This window comes from Oxyura jamaicensis, chromosome 3 (genome assembly GCF_011077185.1).
Source record: "Oxyura jamaicensis isolate SHBP4307 breed ruddy duck chromosome 3, BPBGC_Ojam_1.0, whole genome shotgun sequence".
Classification (NCBI taxonomy): Eukaryota; Metazoa; Chordata; class Aves; order Anseriformes; family Anatidae; genus Oxyura; species Oxyura jamaicensis.
In genome coordinates, this window is record NC_048895.1 from 25,917,905 (window position 1) to 25,934,912 (window position 17,008).

Here is a 17,008-nt window from a genome sequence, read left to right on the forward strand (position 1 = left end):
TGGGGGGAGGCAGGGCCGCGGCGGGCGGGCGGCATGGCGGCGCGGCGGGCATGGTGCCTGCGGCGGCTGGGGGCCAGCGGCGGCTGGCTGCTGCTGGAGGCCGGCACGCAGGTCAGCCGCGGGGGGCGGCCCCTGAGGCAGGCCTGGAGGCCGCCCTGGGTTCCCGATGGGGGAAGAAAGGGGGGAAACGTGGGGTGGGGGTGGGTCGGTGTGGGGCTGGTAACGTGCGGGGGGTGAGGTGGGGTGTTTGGGCTCGGTTTGCTGCGCCTCTAGCTGCCCTTGTTGTTGGTTTTGTTAATGATTATTACTGAAGTAGGAGCCGCTTGTATGGTGTTGTAACATAAGGGAGAAATCCCCGATATATTTGGCTTTATGCATAATTAACTTAGGTGGATACAGCATCGTGTTAGAGTGACTTGGTGACCCTTATGGGTCCCTTCCAACTCGGGATATTCTGCCATTCTGTGTTTTAAACCTGTTTCCATTATGTTTCAGTGTGGCATAGCAAAAAGCCCATTCAGATGTTTGTGTTTTCTAATTGAAAAGCCTAGGGGGGTCCTTGCACCCTTCCCCTGCGGCTCAGCCAACGAGCCGGCCGTGGAGGGTGAGCTGCGGTGGGATGCTGCGGTTGTAGGGTCACCAACACCCACATCAGTGCCGTGGGCTCGCGCAGAACCAAGCACCTCTGGGCTTGTGCCTCGCAAAAGGAACCCCTCTTAACTCCCCTTCCACCCCGGTGCAACTCTTGGAGCGAGCGCATAGCTTTGTTGCTCTCCCAGGGGGGATGTGGAGCCAGGAGGCGTGCAGGTGTGCTCAGCTGTGGACCTGAGTTGGGGAATCCACGAGGCTTGCGGCGTGGACTCGGTTAGTTGAGTGGAGAATCTTGTCTGAGCTGGTTTTGCTTGATTGCCCACGTGGTGTTACGTGCCTCTCTTGGAGGAGACCTGCTCAGGTAGCGCATAGTGAATGGGCCTTTCTTCAGTGCAGCACCTTGCCTTCTCCTAGAATTTGGAAAGGGTGATGCCAATGAGTTGAGATTGCAGGGGAAAAGAAAGGCAGCCTTCATTTGAGGCATAAAGAGTGCATTTTTAGAGCATCTTCATCAGGTTTTAGAATTATCTTCATCTGGTTTAACTGTGGGCTTCTGCTAAAAAGTGTTTTGTCCTGCCTTCTCTGGCTACGTGCTCTTGTTGCTTGGAGACACATGGTTGTCCGACTCCATGGCAGGCTGCCTGAGCTGGCTGGAAACTTGTGCAGCATGCAGATGAATAATAGAGGTGTGTGCAATAATCAGATCTTGCAAAGGAGGCAGCGGAGAGAGGGAGAGCAGAATTGTGCTTTAAATGGCAGCCTGCAAATAGATCAGATTTAATAAGATACTGTGAAACTGTACCATTAAATTATATCTCCTTCCAGAAGACGCTGTTGAGTTTCAATCAGATTATTTAGATCACTTTCACTACTGGCTATAAACTGCACGTAGTGTAGTTTCTGAGCCTTGAGACAATAATATGATTTACAAAAGTACCATGCTTTAAGACAACAATTACATATGCTCTTTTTTTTGATGGCAGTTTTCTGGGCTATTTTTTTCCAATGTCTTTCCTGTTTACAGAGAGCTGAACAGATGCTGCTAGCTAAAGAAGAGGATAAGAAATAATCTTCAGGTCCATATGATTGTACTAGTTTGAAGAAGGACTGTTGAGTTAGGTCATGAGTAAGGTGGGGCATGGATGGAGTGAGGGCTTTTAGAGCAACTTTACTGCTGAAGAAGGTTTTCATGAAACCAAGGCTGTAACCTGCCTATGAGCAATCAAAGTTTTGTCAGTGGGAGGGAAAGGGACTGCTTCAAGCTTTTGTGTAGGTTTCCATGTTCTGGTTACTCTTAAATGCAAAAAACCACCACCCAGCATTATCCTGAATTCTTGGGAAATGCCTCTATGATGCTAATCCAGATGGATTTCTGCTGTACTTAAACTGAAACCATATGAACTGAATTTACCATGTTGTTGCTGATTTTCATTTCAATGACTTTATTTTTAGGTGACTATAGGCCGAGGATTAGACCTCACATACCAGCTGGTGTCAAAAACCTGTCCCTTGATGATCTCCCGTAAGCACTGTGTTTTCCAGCAAAATGCAGAAGGGCAGTGGACTGTCAAGGATAACAAGGTACAGAGACCGGCTGAAGACCTTGTACTCTCACTTTGCCTGTAAACAATGGCCTGTTTGGGTTCGAACAACATACGGTCTTTGATTATAACGTGGTAGAAGTGTGATGGATGGTCCATGGGAACATGTCTGTTGTACACTTGTAGCAGGAAGTTTCAGACTGCTGAGGCTGGGATGCAGACCTTAGTGCTTTGTGTATGTAGACTTGTCTCTTGGTATAGCATTTTTCAGACAATTACAGTCCCACACAGGCACTTTGCTGTCTGTGAACTTGTTTTGTGTTGCTCTTTTTTAAAGGAAAAGAAAAGAAATAACTATGATTTCCGACAGCATTTGGAAAGGTAACGTTCTTGTATAGCTAATAAAAGGGCTAAACTGACGTTCTTTATTGTAATAAAATTGCTTTAATTATAATAAACTATGATGAAAATCTGCTGTTGGGAAAAAAAACACACAAACGTTTTATGTGATCTTCAAATGTGTTTCTGCTAAACTCCTCCTCAGCTGATTAAAATGCAGAATAAAGCGTTGAGAGCAGTCTTTTGTTAGGTCTCACTCTGACTTCAGCAGTCATCTGTTCTTTAACCTGATCTCTGCTCTTTCTCGTTCATGCTGAAAAATGCAGAATCTGCAACTTAATTTAAAACAGCAACAGTAGAACAAGATGTTTTCAATATGTCATACAGACTTGAGGGATGTTTGGGTCAATGACAGGTAATCCAGAAAGAAATGGAGTGGCTACCATTGAAATTACTCTACTTTTAAACAAAACTCTGTTGCGGTAATTGTATCATCTTGAGAACGTAGTGTTTGTATGACGGAAAACATCAGTGGTAGATCGACTATTAACACCTCTGTGTTATCACTGCTACCATTTTGTCAAGTTCTTTTATTGATTCTCTGGGGTATCTCAGTTTGTAATGATTCTGCAGTTCATCTTGAGCACAATTCAGTTTCTCTGTCTTTCAAAACTATTTCTTGAGCTACTGCCTAATTAAAACAAACAAAAAAACTCCCGATGGGAACGTCATCTCTTGAAGAGAATTTTCCCTCCTTGGTTATATTCACCTTGTATTTACAGAGAAATGTCATTTTTTTTCTTGCATTCTGTAGTGCAAGCTATGCTTATTTTTATGTTCTAGTTTCTTCTCGGATTTCAGGTGTCATTAATTGTCAAAAATAATTATATCAACAAGAACATAGAGCGTTCCAGTATTGTGGAATCTTTGCTGTTGGATAGTTCTTATTGCCTCTGAAGCTTTTGGGTAGTTTCCTTCCCTTAGGCTTCATTCTTTTCTGTCTGCACAAGTCCATATATTAGTATTGTTCTTAGTGCTTGTACATATCTGTAATGTAGTAATAATACAGGTAAATATTATAACACAGTAACTGTAATAAATGGGACACTGAGGCAATAAATTGGATGTTGCAGTGTTTATTTCAAGAGTTAGCTATTGCAGTACTGCAAAGACTGGATATGTTTACAGTTGCCAGAAATAACTCGCAGATGACTTTGTATATCGAACCTTGCATATTGAATCTTGCCGGTTCTTCTTCATTTGCAGAGTCTGAATGGAGTTTGGCTTAATAAACAGCGCCTGGATCCTTCAAAAACCTATCCTATAACTGAAGGAGACCGTATCCAGTTGGGAGTGCCTTTGGAAAACAGAGAGACCGCCGAATATGAGTATGAAGTAATTAAAGAGGAATGGGAGAAAATCAGACCCTATTTAGCCCAAAGGAATGACCTGGGGAAAGCTAAGAGTTCAAGAACTAAACGTAAATTTAGTTTGGAGGAATCAGAGACATCTGGATCAGAAGGCCCTTCAAATTCCAGATCCAAAAGAGACAGAGTGTCCTATGACATTGAACCTTTGGGTAAACCATGTGGAAGGGTAGAAGAGGTAAAAGGGTTGACAGAGAAGATGGATGTCAAGCTGCCTTCTCCTGGCTCAAGTGAGGAGGATGGTGGTCCAGTGCGTAGCAGTCCTGTGCAAGCTGAGAAAGCTGTGTCTGTCTCACCTAAGGACCAGAAAGGCTCTGTTCTTTCTCAGTCGTGGACTGGCCTGGAAAAGCTGAAGAAAACTCTAGGAGATATAAAGGAGTTAAAAGTCAAAGTGCAGGATAAGCAGACAGCAGTTCTGAACGCGAAGCAAAAGCGCAGGAAGGCTGCTCAGAAGACGATCCTAGCAATGGAACAGGAGCTGCAGGAATTGCAGGAGCAGCTATGCACAGAACAAGAGCAGCATCAACAGCAGATGGAAGAGCTGGAGAAGACGTTCTCCAAAGAGCAGGAGAATCTAGAGGTATAATGGCGGTGATCTTTTTGGTCTGTGTGTTTTGGGTTTCATAGAACGCCTATTACGACATTGAGCTAAGTAAGAGCTTGAACTATACAAAAACAGTAACAAAAATAATATTACTGTTGGTTAATCCAGTTTAAATTGTTACAGAAGTATTCCACTTTTAGGAACACGTACCAAAAGAATGTGCAGAGACAGAAAGGATTGGAAAAGATACCAAAGGAAAAGATACAAAATTAAAATACAGTGGGATAATAAAGCATTTGTTAGTTAAAAAGAGGAGAAAAAAAAAAAAAAAACTTTTTAAAATACAAAATCAAAAATTTCTGCCTGATCTTCTGTGGTTACGAAGAGGACAAGTTGAAAAGTATTTGCCTTAAGAGGGAATTTCTTTAGTATATGGCTGTTTCAGAATCAGTGCTGCACCTGGGAAATCCATTCCCTTTCCAAGTTCATTATCATATGTCTTTACCTCTTAATTCTGGGTTTGAGGAAGGAGGGTGTTTCTCTTAAAAACAAAACCATAAAGCCTTTCTTGCACCTGTATGTTCCTTCAAGCAGTATGTGTGTGTTGATAACTAACTTTTTTTAGCTAAGAAGATACAAGCCTACCTTTCTGTTTGGGTTTAGTTGAAATCTAGTTTAAAGCAGGTAAGAATTCATTTGGGGGTTACTTTCATAATTTATCAGTTACTTCCTTTAAAGTCTGCTGCTAACGGAGAGACAACTGTGTTAGAAATACAGGAGGTCTGGACTTGTGTGCTTAGGCACAAAGAGAAGTTCAGCTGAAGCTGTAGATATGTCTAACCTCTTTCAATGCATTCAGAGATAGAGGTGCAGCTTTTTCTCACGTTTAAGCTTTTGCTGACCTCTTGGCTTCTGTGAACATTCCAGTGCCTTTGGATCTGGAATAACTTGGAGGAGTTCCAAGAATGTAACTGTAAATGAGACGTTCATTTTAACTCTTCACAGTAAATGAGAGCTCTAATTTCAGTAGTGTGCATGAAGCACGAGAGTGGGCCTTCTCAGGTTTCACCTAAAATCGGTGTTGTTTCTTTAAGGATATTCTCTACAGGGAACATGCAAGAGAGTCATTTTCGTTCCCATGCTTTGAGTATTTCTTATTTCCTCCAGCATTTTTCTTCCAGCAAAAATGCCTTTTTTTTTTTTTTTTTTTTTTTTTTTCTTCCCTCAGGGAGTAAAGTGGCAACATGGAGAAGAGAATCTGAAGGAGCAGCTGGCCCAGGTCCTGCAAGAGGCAAGTAGTTATGAGTCTAAGTTTGGTCTTGCTGTGTAACTCAGATATTTAAATCTTTCTTATTGCTGTGGCCTCTTGGTGGAAGAGTAGGACTGTGGCTCAAGTGCAGATCAGATGGTCTGCATCTTCCACAGAGCAACTTGCTGTTAGAAAATGACAGGCTTCCCGTTTGGGGAGTAGCTGTTTACCAGGTAACATGAGTGTGCTCTCACTGAGAGCATTAACTAGCTGTAATGATTTTATTTGAATTTGTTCTGGATGTTGGTAGGCTGTTCTGTGAGGTCTTTCTGCTGGGCACCTGTTTTGGGAAAATGGCTTTGGCAGTTTTAACCAGAAGAAGAAAAGAATCAGTCTTGGTTAGGAGTGTTTTTGAGAGAGATTGTTATGTGCTTAGGTTTCCTGTTTTTTCTAAAAGGCCTTTCCTTTTGAAAAGCTAATAAAGCTAATCCAAACAGAGCTTCAGCCAACCCTGCACACAGTGACGGGTTTTTGTGACACCTATGTGTCAAATACTCCTTGATACTCCAGTGTGCCAGATACACTCAAAATGATGACCATAAAACTGGACTGAAATGTAAAATAAACCTTTATATGGCAGCCCTACCTGCCATTTCTGATAGAACCCAACACGTGTAAGCTCCAACTGTAATCAGAAGCTAGGTACACTAAATGCAACTACTTTGATTATCCTTAGGGAACTCCATTAGTCTGAGTAAATTCTGTTCAGAGAAGTTCCTATCCTACCATCTGGTGGGAAGGATCATTCTCTAGTGGCACTGGCTATGCCTCTTATGTGCCACGTACTGTCAAATTTCCATTTTTACTTCTGTGTTCTACAGTGAGTTTTACTGTGAACAGCATGAACTCATTTGCTGTACACTTCAAGCTTTTTACTCCTCATTCATTATTGCGTGCCCTACATATATATATCTTGGGAAACATCACTCCCATTTTTAAAAAGGGTAGAAAGGAGGACCCAGGGAACTACAAACTGGTGAGCCTCAGCTCTGTGCCTGGAAAGGTAATGGAACAGATCCTCCTGGAAGCAATGTCAAGGCACAAAACAATGTCAAGGAGGTGATCTGAGACAGCTTCAGGTGGCAAACTGTGCCTGACCAATCTGGTGGCCTTCTGTGATGAAGTGACAGAGTTGATAGAGGGAGTTGATAGAGGAAGACCAACTGCTGTACCTACCTGGACTTCTGTAAGGCCTTTGACGTGGTTCCGCATGACATCCTGATCTCCATACTGGGGAGATACAGATTTGATGGGTGGACCATTCAGTGGATAAGGAGTTGGCTTGAAGGTTGCACCCAGAGAATGGTGGTCAATGGCTCTATGTCCAGGTGGAGGTCAGTAGGGGACTTACAAAAAAGAAGGAGAGCAAAGTTATGCTTGGGCAGATAATGATAGGACGAGGAGGAATGGTTTTAAACTAAAAGAGGGTAATGAGGCACTGGCAAAGCTTGCCCAGAGAAGTTGTAGATGCCCTATCCCTGGAATTGCTCAAGGCCAGTTTGGAAGGGGCTTTGGGCAATCTGGTCTGGTGGGAGGTGTCCCTGCCCATGGCAGGGGGGTTGGAACAAGGTGGTCCTTAAGGTCCTTCTAACCAAAGCCTGTCTATGGTTCTGTGTAAACTGCCTTAACTTAATGCCCCAGCTCATATAGGCACAGTTTGCTCTTCTAGGAGAAGGCAGGAGAAATAAGTATGCTGAACTTCATGATTAAAGCCACGTATATTTAATAGGGTAGTTTATAATGACAGTTTTATTTCCGGGATGGTATCTTTACAGCATCACGCTTTGATGGAAGAACTGAGCCGTAATAAAAAAGATTTTGAAGAGATAATTCGAGCCAAGAATAAAGAACTGGAAGAAACCAAGGTAAGGAATAAAGTTGAGCTTCCTGTAAGTGAAACAAGGTGCTGCAGCAGCAGAAATGGTTTATTTAATGTTTGCCTTGACTGTTTTGTCTTCTGTAGTGAAAAACTCACGTATTTTGAGCTGGCAGCTGACACAGCTTTCCAAAATTTGAGTGGGCATTGAGGGTGCATGCGAAGATACTCTGCCTTGTTCATAAAGTAGTATTGAAGAGTCATTACCAGATCTTTCTCAATCATACAGAGAACACAAGGCACTTGAATTATGTGTTATGCAGAAGTAGACCCATCCTTCATTTAAGAGAAACAAACAAACAAACAGAAGTGGGTGCTTCATTTTCAGTTAAATGTTTCAGTTTAAGTAAAACTGCAGTGTGTTCCCTCCATCCTACAAGGGGTGTAGGACTGAATCATGACATTTTAATAATGAATGAGATACGCCACGTTTCTTCCTGCCCTTGTCACAAGGTGATGAATGGAAGATAATTTAGGGATCCTGTGCTGTGTCTTACCCGTGGAAATTGTGACGTTTCATACCTCTGGCTGTTGGCTTTGTTCTTGTTTGTTTTGGTCATCTTTGCAATTGTTGTTTAATGTATAGCTTCAGCTGGAAGAATTTCTGTTATTTTTAGAAGATGGAACAGGTAGGAGCCTAATTAACTGCAAACAAAAATTGCTAAGCAGTTAAATGCAAGTAAAAGTTTTAAATTCTCACTTTTTTAATGTTTGAAGTATTTTGTCTGTTGGTTGTTTGGCTCTTTACATCAGGAATCAAAAGAATCATTCAGTTAACTTAAGCCAAACTCATGTCACAAAGGGATTTCTAGCTGTACCACATTCCCCCCCACATGCAGTTCCCACCAATATTATATTGACTAAAACCTTGCTGGTAAGTGACCATATTTGTTTTTTCAATAGGAAGAGAAGGAAAAGGTGAGAGCCCAGAAAGAAGAAGTGTTGAATCAGATGAATGACGTGTTGGAGAATGAGCTGCAGTGCACCATCTGTTCTGAACACTTCATTGAGGTATGTTGAAGCCAGTGTGGCTTTGTCAGTAGAGAAGAGACGTGAGAAGCTTTCGCTAGCTCTGACTGCTTAATCCTAAGATGCATGCAGGCTTACAGAAGTTACCAGTGTGTCTGAACTGGTGCTCTGAGCCGCTGCTGACAGGCCTGCTCAGGCAAGAGTCATTTTGTAGTGGACCTTGCTTTAAGTTGACTAGGATTGGACAGCTTCAGGGTTAGATATAGAAGGAGGTTAGTAAAGGAAGGGGGGATGCAGTGTTCATCAAGTTCTGAGTCATTTATATTGTTCGGATAAAAACTTTTGAGAAGTTGGCCAGCTTTATTTAATCAAATAAAGTTGTAGGTAGACTGCTGCCTATGGGATGTCTGAAATACCAACTACTTCTGTTCATGTTGTGCTAGAACTTCAGTTGCTTTACATTCATTTCTGCTACAGGAAAAGTGCTGCTACCCTTCTTATAATGACTTAACAGCTACCTAAAATTTCAGCGTCTGATTTCAGTAATTTAAGATGCTATTCTGTAGTACCCATTTTTTTCCCATATTTTGACCCTTTCAAATAAATGTATTCCTTCTCTCTGTCTCTGCCTTAGCTATAGACTTGCTATGATTTACTGTGAACACACTAACCAACTTCTAAAACTTGTCTGTACCCTGGCATAGGAGTGTTATTTTGTGTGCGACCCCTCTAAAAGGTCAAGGAAGGGCCCTTGTGCTTCTTCCCACCCTTACCTTAAGAGAAGTGTTCATCTAAAATTTTTGTGACCCCAAAGTTATTTTAATTTTGCAATGCTTGTGTGAGCATGCTCTGCTAAGTATCCTTCCCTTCAATTCCCCAGGCAGTCACTCTGAACTGCGCACACAGTTTCTGCTCCTACTGCATCAATGAGTGGACAAAGCGTAAGGTGGAGTGCCCTATCTGCAGGCAGGAGATCAAGTCAAAGACGCGCTCTCTGGTGCTGGATAACTGCATTGATAGGATGGTAGAAAATCTGGATGTGGAAATGAAAGAGCATCGCCTGTCCCTGATCAGAGAGCGGAAAGGTGAGAGGTGGGTGGATGTGGCATGATGAGTACAATCTCTCATTTCACCTATTTTGTACACCTTTCTTTGGCACCTATATACTAAGGAAATGCTCAGAGAATGCAGCAGAAATTCTGGAAAATGACTTCCTGTTGTGTATGAGGATAAATACTCATTATTGGCAGAATCGGCAACAATTGAGGAGGGGAAATGATTTTAAGATACGTTGTATAACTAGCTTTACCGCACAGCAGAACAAATAAAAAGTTTGGAAAAAGACTTCAGTCTGAATTGCACAGTCCAGCTGCAAGACTTAACCGTAAGATAGGTTGTTCTATTTCAAAGACATCACTAAAGAAAAGCAAAACTACAGAGAGTGGGCCTTGACAAATTTACCAGGAACCTTTTTATCAAGGTATTGACTATACCATTGCAGAAACTCAGGAGAGCAATGCTTCACAAGAAGCTGAATTCTCTTCCATGTGCTAGACTTACATAGGAATCCCTGAAGAGAATGTTGGCACATGGCTGAAATGGCAGCTGCTTTCCCATACTCATTCTTACAGAGTTTACCTCTGTGGCCTTAACACAAAAGTTGTAGCTGAAAGGCTCTGCATGACAGTGAGGGCTGTAGGTAAAATTCCAGTGTAGGAGTATTCTGTTTGCCCCTTCCAATTTTATTTTTAGAGCACTTGACACTGGTATCTAGGTGCCAAAACATAGAAATCTTTTTTTTCTTGCTACCCCTTAACGAATTTCTGTTGCTGCATTCCCTTAAGTATTTGTTCTGATTTCCCCCTGTAGACCTAAGTGCATGACCCTTTGTTTTGCAAAGTGTCGAGCCTTTCGAAGACCTTCATAATGAGAGGTGCTTTCGAAATATTTCAGATCCTCCATGGTGACGTAGAATGACATTGCTAAGCAGTGTTAATTCTAACCTGAAATCATCACCTGTTTAACCAACTTAGTCTGATTCTCTCAGGAAATGCTGTGCTGCTCGGAGACTGTCCAGCGTGGCTTGGTGATTTGCTTTCACCTCTGCAGAGCTGACACCACTCTTGGATTATGTGCACATCTGCAGAGTATGCTGTAGCACTACTGAAGTGCCTCATCAGTTATCTAGTAGTGACTGGATGAAGTGTTGCCTTTGGAGCACACTTCATTTCCATATGGTGGAAAATAGACTCGTAGCCTACCTTCACATGTGATAAGATGCTGTAAATACAGAAAATGATCAGTTGTAGGAAATCATATAGATTCGCCATGATGCCCTTCAGGCAAAAGGACAAATTGCTTTGTGTGGTCGTCTTACTCAGTGATGGAAGCATTACTATTCAGATGAAGGTAGCCATATGTCTAATTAAACATGAAATCCTGAGAAGGAATCAGCTGCTGTGGAAATAACGATTCAGGTATCACTTGGGAAGCCTAGTCAGATAATAGACCCTGGGATAAGGGACGGCAGTAAAGCCGTTTACTGCTCTTAAATGTGTGGAGGTTTTCATGGGGCCTTCAGTGTCCCTCAGTAAGTAATGGTTGCTCACTGCCATTACTTACTGATGGCTCCTTACCACATTTTGTTGCTTCTTTCTTTCTTACCTGGCAGCGTGCTGCTACCTTTTGCCAATTTTATGCCACAGAAGGGATGCAGAATGTCTCCTTCTCATATGTGCTGTATTAACAGAAAGAAGCATATGGGAAACTGAAAACAACAAATAAAAACAGTTATTTGATGACAAAAGTTGAAATGAAAAATACTTATGCCCTGTAGCTTGAAGGATCTAATATAAACTGACAGCAGGAGGCTATAAGATTCAAAGAAAACTAGTAAGTTAGCAGCATTTGTGGGTACAGTGGTTGTTGCTAATTTTTGTATCTGTTTTGAATGCAGAGAAATGGAAGGTGATGGTGAGCCCAGCCGTGGACAATGACAGCAGTGTCATTCCTTCCATCTACCCCATCTTGTCAGTGAGCAGCTGTGAGAGTGAAGACTCTGAGGAGGATTCTTACCATGGTGAAAGCTACTGCATTATCTGAACACTAACTTTGGACTGGTTTGCCTGTATGCTGCCAAGAACCAACCGAATGGTATTTGGTTTACTACTGCTGGAGGAGTGGATTGGACATCTGGAAGGAGAGATTCTATGAAGAGGCCGTACCTGGAGCTGAGAAGTAGTAGCATTTGGAAGAAGGACTTTATTTTTTAAATGAATGTACAGAAGCGTAATCTCTAAAATGAAATTTGGATTGTGGAAGAGCAAGCTGGCGTTATGCTAGATAGTTGACATAAAACCCAGGTTATCATGATCACTTGTGACCTACTAGTTAGTGTGGTACGTATGTTTGAATGCATCGCTGCTCTTTCCTGAGTGAATGACGTGTTTTAAATGTGTACACCAGGTCCCCTAATTTCAGCCAGCAGAGGGAATGGCACAAGCTATTTCAGAACTTGGTCGTTCCCACCACCTAACAGGAGAGGAATATCGGAAAAACATGCCAACGTGGGTTTTCCTCTTAAATTTTTTATGTCAGAGTCATCCTAGGACTCTCTGGCACTAAAGTTAACAAAGAATGGGTTATGGGTCATATCAGCTTTAAGTGCTTACATGCATCATAAGCTAAACTGCTGGCTGTTCAGGTGATGTTACTCATATTCTGTTGGATAGCGATGGAGAAGATTAAATCTTTCAGAATTCCTTAGTTCATGCTCTTTTCATATAGCATCTTTGGTTTGTTCCTTTTCAGGCTTTTGCATACAGAGTTTTAAAATTTTGAAGCAGCACATCCAGAAATTATTAGCAGTGACTTCAGAAACACATTTAGTTCTTGTCGGTACACGAGAGGAATCTTGGCCTCTTCAGAAGTACTGCTAGCTGAATGAGAGATGTTCTGTTGGCAGGGTAGGAGAGCAGCATCTGTAGCCAGCCACAGACAGAAGGAAGTGCTTAGGTCAATTGTTTACAAAACATTGCTGTTGAGCTGTGTCTTGTGTTGCCCTCACAGCAGGTAATGCATCCCTAAGACTGAGCAAGTCTTACCTCATGCTATCACCTATGAGAAACAATACAAAATTGTCTATGAAATTCATTTTTCAGAGGCGTATGTTTTTGACTTAGCTTTTACTTGGAAAGCCTTTACCATTACATCAATAAGAGGAGGATGGAGAAGGCTTTTCTCATCTGTAGTATTTCTTTGGCTCTTTGTGTGTATTTCTTGTTTCTGTGTTTATTTTGTTTAAGACGGAAAATATAAACCCATTTGTGCATTAGTGTTCCTTGGTGCAACCCGAGATAAATTTCCTTCTCCTAGTTACCTTAGAATTTTTGAGAAAACCCAGATTGTCTCATTTTTATGACCTTGTTTGCTTCATGTGTTGATTTCTGTAAGCAGTTAGACTATTTTAAATTTATTTGAAAGACTGTTGTATGCAGGAGTTGATAAAAGACGTCCCAGTTCTTTAAGCCTGCGTTAGCAGTGGCTCTCTTAGTGGTAATTTAGTAGATACAGTCATATCTTCCACTAAAGAAAGATAACATTAAAAAGGTGCATGACTGATGATGCTATTCTAAGAAAGTAGTGCATTCTGGCAGGTTTGAATGGTAGCACAGGGGAAAAATATGTGATCTGTGGGCGAGGTAACTTTCTTAGAGCCTTACTGTAAGGTTGTTCTTGTGAAGAAGCTATTACAGCTTGAATTTTCTCCTTGTCCTTTTAATGTTATAGAATATATGGGCTCTTGAAAGTTTCTTTTCTGAATATATGCCCTCTAGCATGTCGGAGAGAAGAGGGCTCCCCGAAACGCTTATGAAATACCCTCACATTGAAACAGGCATTATTGTTGAAGAGGAGTAGCAGGAAAATATTCTGGTTACCTCAGACTGCAAGTTCTTGTATCCTGTATCTCTTCCATGTTGCTTTGCTTTTTTTTTCCTTGTTTCATTTTGCTAAATATATTTATTTTTGTTATGTTGGTGTTTATGAATATTCTAGAAAAGGATGGTACTTCTAGTGACAGAGCAGTTCTTTGGTATGCTTTCTGAGTGTGTCCCCCTTTCACTAGAATATAGAGAATATTCTTCATATTCTGGTGAAAGGGGATGTACTCAGAATACAAGTGGTATACTAAACCATTTCAGCTGTTACAAGAGGTGCCCCAAAATACAAGCAGACTACTAAACCTTTTCCACTGCTACCAATAGGAGCATAGCGTGTAAAGGACCAAGGAGAGAGGCTAAGTAGTAATACTGTTTATTTGTGAAAGCAAGATAGTAATCATCAAATGAGCAAGATGAAATGAGCTCAGTGTGACTTGTTTTTTTTTTCCTTCATTGAGGTTGGTTTTAATTACATAGCTTATAAATACTGGTGGATTACCAAGGAGCAAAACTGTAACCATAGGCTACTGGCTAGAACAGTGAAAGAACACATTAGACAGTACACAGGCTAGGTATTTCCATGTGAATTGAGCAAGATGAAAAGAATCCTAGAATGCTTTGAGTGACCGTACTATTATAATCATCAGAGAATTAGCAGAGAATGGGTAAGGTACTAGAATTCTGCAAATAGATGCACTTGCCTATCTTTAGAAAGAAGGAAAAGGAGGAAAGATGCTGTAGGCCTGCCAGCTGAGTTTGAATTCTTTATCTCCCACCATCCACTCATTATTGAAATAAACTTTTTTTTGTATGCATATAGAAGATAAAATGATTAATGATGAGAGTATTCCACTAGTCTATGTCAGGCACAAAACATGCTAAAATAGGGTTATTTTGACAGAGAACAAGTTGAGCTATAACTATCTTAATTTTTTGTGCACCTTTTGATAACGTTTCATACAAGCTGTGGAAAGGTATGTAGGTGACACTATTTTAAGATCTGTTCACAACTTAGTACGTTTCATAAATGAGTTTTTGGCCGTAAAAGGATTTAAAATTCTACACTGGTGCTCTTGTGTAGTCAAATACAGATTTGAAAAAATTGGCCAGATAGTTGCAGAGAGTTGGACGAGGGAGGTATTGGACAATTTACTGCTGCAAACAAAGGTATGTATCTGAACGTATAAGTGAGTACCATTAAGTGTTTCTTCATCTATTCAACACCAGTAAGACCCTAGCAGACCCTACGGTCCTAAGGACTGTGCTTCAAAGTGGATTTGGAACAGCTGGAGAAACAGAAAGATGTGAAACCCAAGAATGGTGACCCCACGCTAAAGATTTAAACTCCAGCTTTCCCTCTCTTTCTGGAAAAAAAAAAAAAAAGGCGAGGCAGCCGTGAGTCTTCAAATACATCAAAAGCTGTTTCGAAGACAGAGTAATCTGTTTTTCCCGGCTTATAGTGACTAGGACAAAACGTAATGAGACTTAAAAGTCCTGGTAGCATTTTTTTTCCTATTGGAATGTCTCAACAATACAGATAATGAAAAACTGCAATACTTTGGGGAAATTTTTTATGATGCAGAATATTCAGCCTTTACAAACAGGTCAAGCACACTTCAGTTCAATGAGTGAATTTTTCCATAATTTTTTCCCTGCCACACCACCTATGAAATCTGTAGTATGTGAAGTGCTTTTTTTCTTTCAAAAATTTTAATTTTGAAATGTGGAGTCTATACCCCACTGGAAACTATTTTAGAATTTAATTAAAAAATGATGTATTTATGTATAGTTCAGCTGTATTTGGGGAAAGTAGGTGACTTCCCAAAGTCCCTTTTCCTATGATTCTTTGGAGCAAGTCATTCCCCCTCCCTGTCTCAATGCCTGAGTTCTCCACCTGGACTGGTCACTTCTTTGGTTTCCTCCTACTGCGTAAGTGATGCTCTCCTGTTGGCTGTGTGGGACCTTCCCTAGTACTTGCTGCATGGGCTCAAAGTCTCTGCAGTTTCTAAACGTAGTTTAAGAGTGGACACAGCATCCAGGGAAGGATGGGGGTTTATATAAAGGAGAAACTCCGTGCATTTTTTTCAGTGGTGCTATCACTACAACCTCAACCCTTCTTAGAGTCCTTTGAAGACGGTGAGTATATATGGATCTTGTTTGTGAGGTGAGTTCTTAAATCCATGTTGAGTGTTAAAGTAATTGGTTGGAAATTACTAGTGAAGGAGGGCACAGTAGTACTGCCCTGAATGTTGGTGGGGTTGTCATGAACTTCTAGTAGACAATGCGTGACTATCATAATTTATTTTCCTTTAAAAAATCAACAAGAAAGAAAACTATCAGATTTGGAGAAGAATAAAACTTGAGTTGCTATAAATTGTCTTATCAATGACATACTGGTCTTTCGTCTATTCCACCAATTTAAGAACCATTTTTTACTGTTGTTAGCCTAGATAAAAGAATACAGATGCTTGTGTTCTTTTTTGTTTGCTTCATAAAGGAAATGTACCACTGAAGTCATGAACCTGCTATGAAGGACTCTTCTTTGCATACACGGATAGTAGTCCTGAACACTGGACCAGCTGCATTACAGTCATTCCCCTATTTGAATATCCACTTGCAGACGTCATGCCTTGCACCGTTGCCTGTCTTCGTGTGGCATCAAGCGCTTACGGTATTATATCCAGGATTTAGGTTCAACTCATAACAGTTGTAGGATTGGTCACAGATAATCCACAGCATCCTTGACGCATGTTCAAGACTTGCTGCTGTCTTGGGAGAGCTCTCTTGTAGGGTGATAAAAACACTACCTACATCAGCAGGGATAACTAGAAAGGAACTCTAGTACGTGAGGGAATGGGACTGTCACCGGAGCGGTGCTGCGTGCTCGACTCCTGCTGCAGTTCTGTGGATAACAAGATCAGACTGGAAGACTTTTCTCTCGTGCATCTAATCCACCTTCCTAGTGCTTGAGTGCTTGGTGAGCTGTAGCAAAATCTGTCATTTAACTTTGGAGAACATGAAATAACCGATTTAATAGTCTTGCCTTTCACACACCACACCCCATTTTTTTTTCCCTAAAGATAGGTAGTGTTCTCCTTTCTGCTCCTCCTTCCTAGTCCCTTTTGCAGGAACTTCATATATTTAGACACACGTCTGAAAGCAGCGAGGTAACCGTGAATTACGCTTTCCTAGCAGCATGCAGCATTCCTGTCTGCCGGTGCTTCCCTGGTAGCTTGGGTTTGAGATTAAGCTCTGGGATTTCAAGTTTCGTGAGAAGCACCAGACAACTCCCTAGTGCCTGAAGGCCTCACGGCAAGGAATTTTTAGCTGTGTGTTAGGCTTTTATTGCGTGAAAAGCTTTAGTATCCTTGGCCTCACAAAACGTGGTCTGGCGACTGAGGTGTGGTTCCTGACGGACCAAGTGCCCGGCGGGGAGCAGCTGCGGGCTTCTCAGGGGCAAACATTTTCTGGA

At 41.5% G+C, this 17,008-nt stretch overlaps 1 protein-coding gene across 2 annotated transcripts; it reads left to right on the plus strand.

Annotated features, from left to right (window-relative positions):
• The first annotated feature begins 27 nt into the window (after positions 1-27).
• On the plus strand, positions 28-15,894 carry RNF8 (ring finger protein 8). Of its 2 annotated transcripts, none has more exons than XM_035323343.1 (8): positions 28-111; positions 2,044-2,172; positions 3,738-4,478; positions 5,671-5,733; positions 7,527-7,616; positions 8,531-8,638; positions 9,477-9,688; positions 11,553-15,894. In XM_035323343.1, exons 1-8 carry the CDS (start codon positions 34-36, stop codon positions 11,590-11,592), a joined length of 1,461 nt encoding a protein of 486 aa, XP_035179234.1. In that variant the 5' UTR covers positions 28-33; the 3' UTR covers positions 11,593-15,894. The 2 variants fall into 2 exon arrangements, with proteins under 2 accessions (XP_035179234.1, XP_035179233.1); XM_035323342.1 differs by having other exon boundaries at positions 9,477-9,681.
• The last annotated feature ends 1,114 nt before the right edge of the window (positions 15,895-17,008 follow it).

Coding starts and splice junctions, on each gene's coding strand:
- RNF8 (XM_035323342.1), top strand. CDS start 34: ATGGCGGCGCGGCGGGCATGGTGCCTGCGGCGGCTGGGGGCCAGCGGC. Junction 7,617..8,530: donor AAGAACTGGAAGAAACCAAG/GTAAGGAATAAA, acceptor TTTTTTCAATAG/GAAGAGAAGGAAAAGGTGAG. Junction 9,682..11,552: donor CCTGATCAGAGAGCGGAAAG/GTGAGAGGTGGG, acceptor TTTTGAATGCAG/AGAAATGGAAGGTGATGGTG.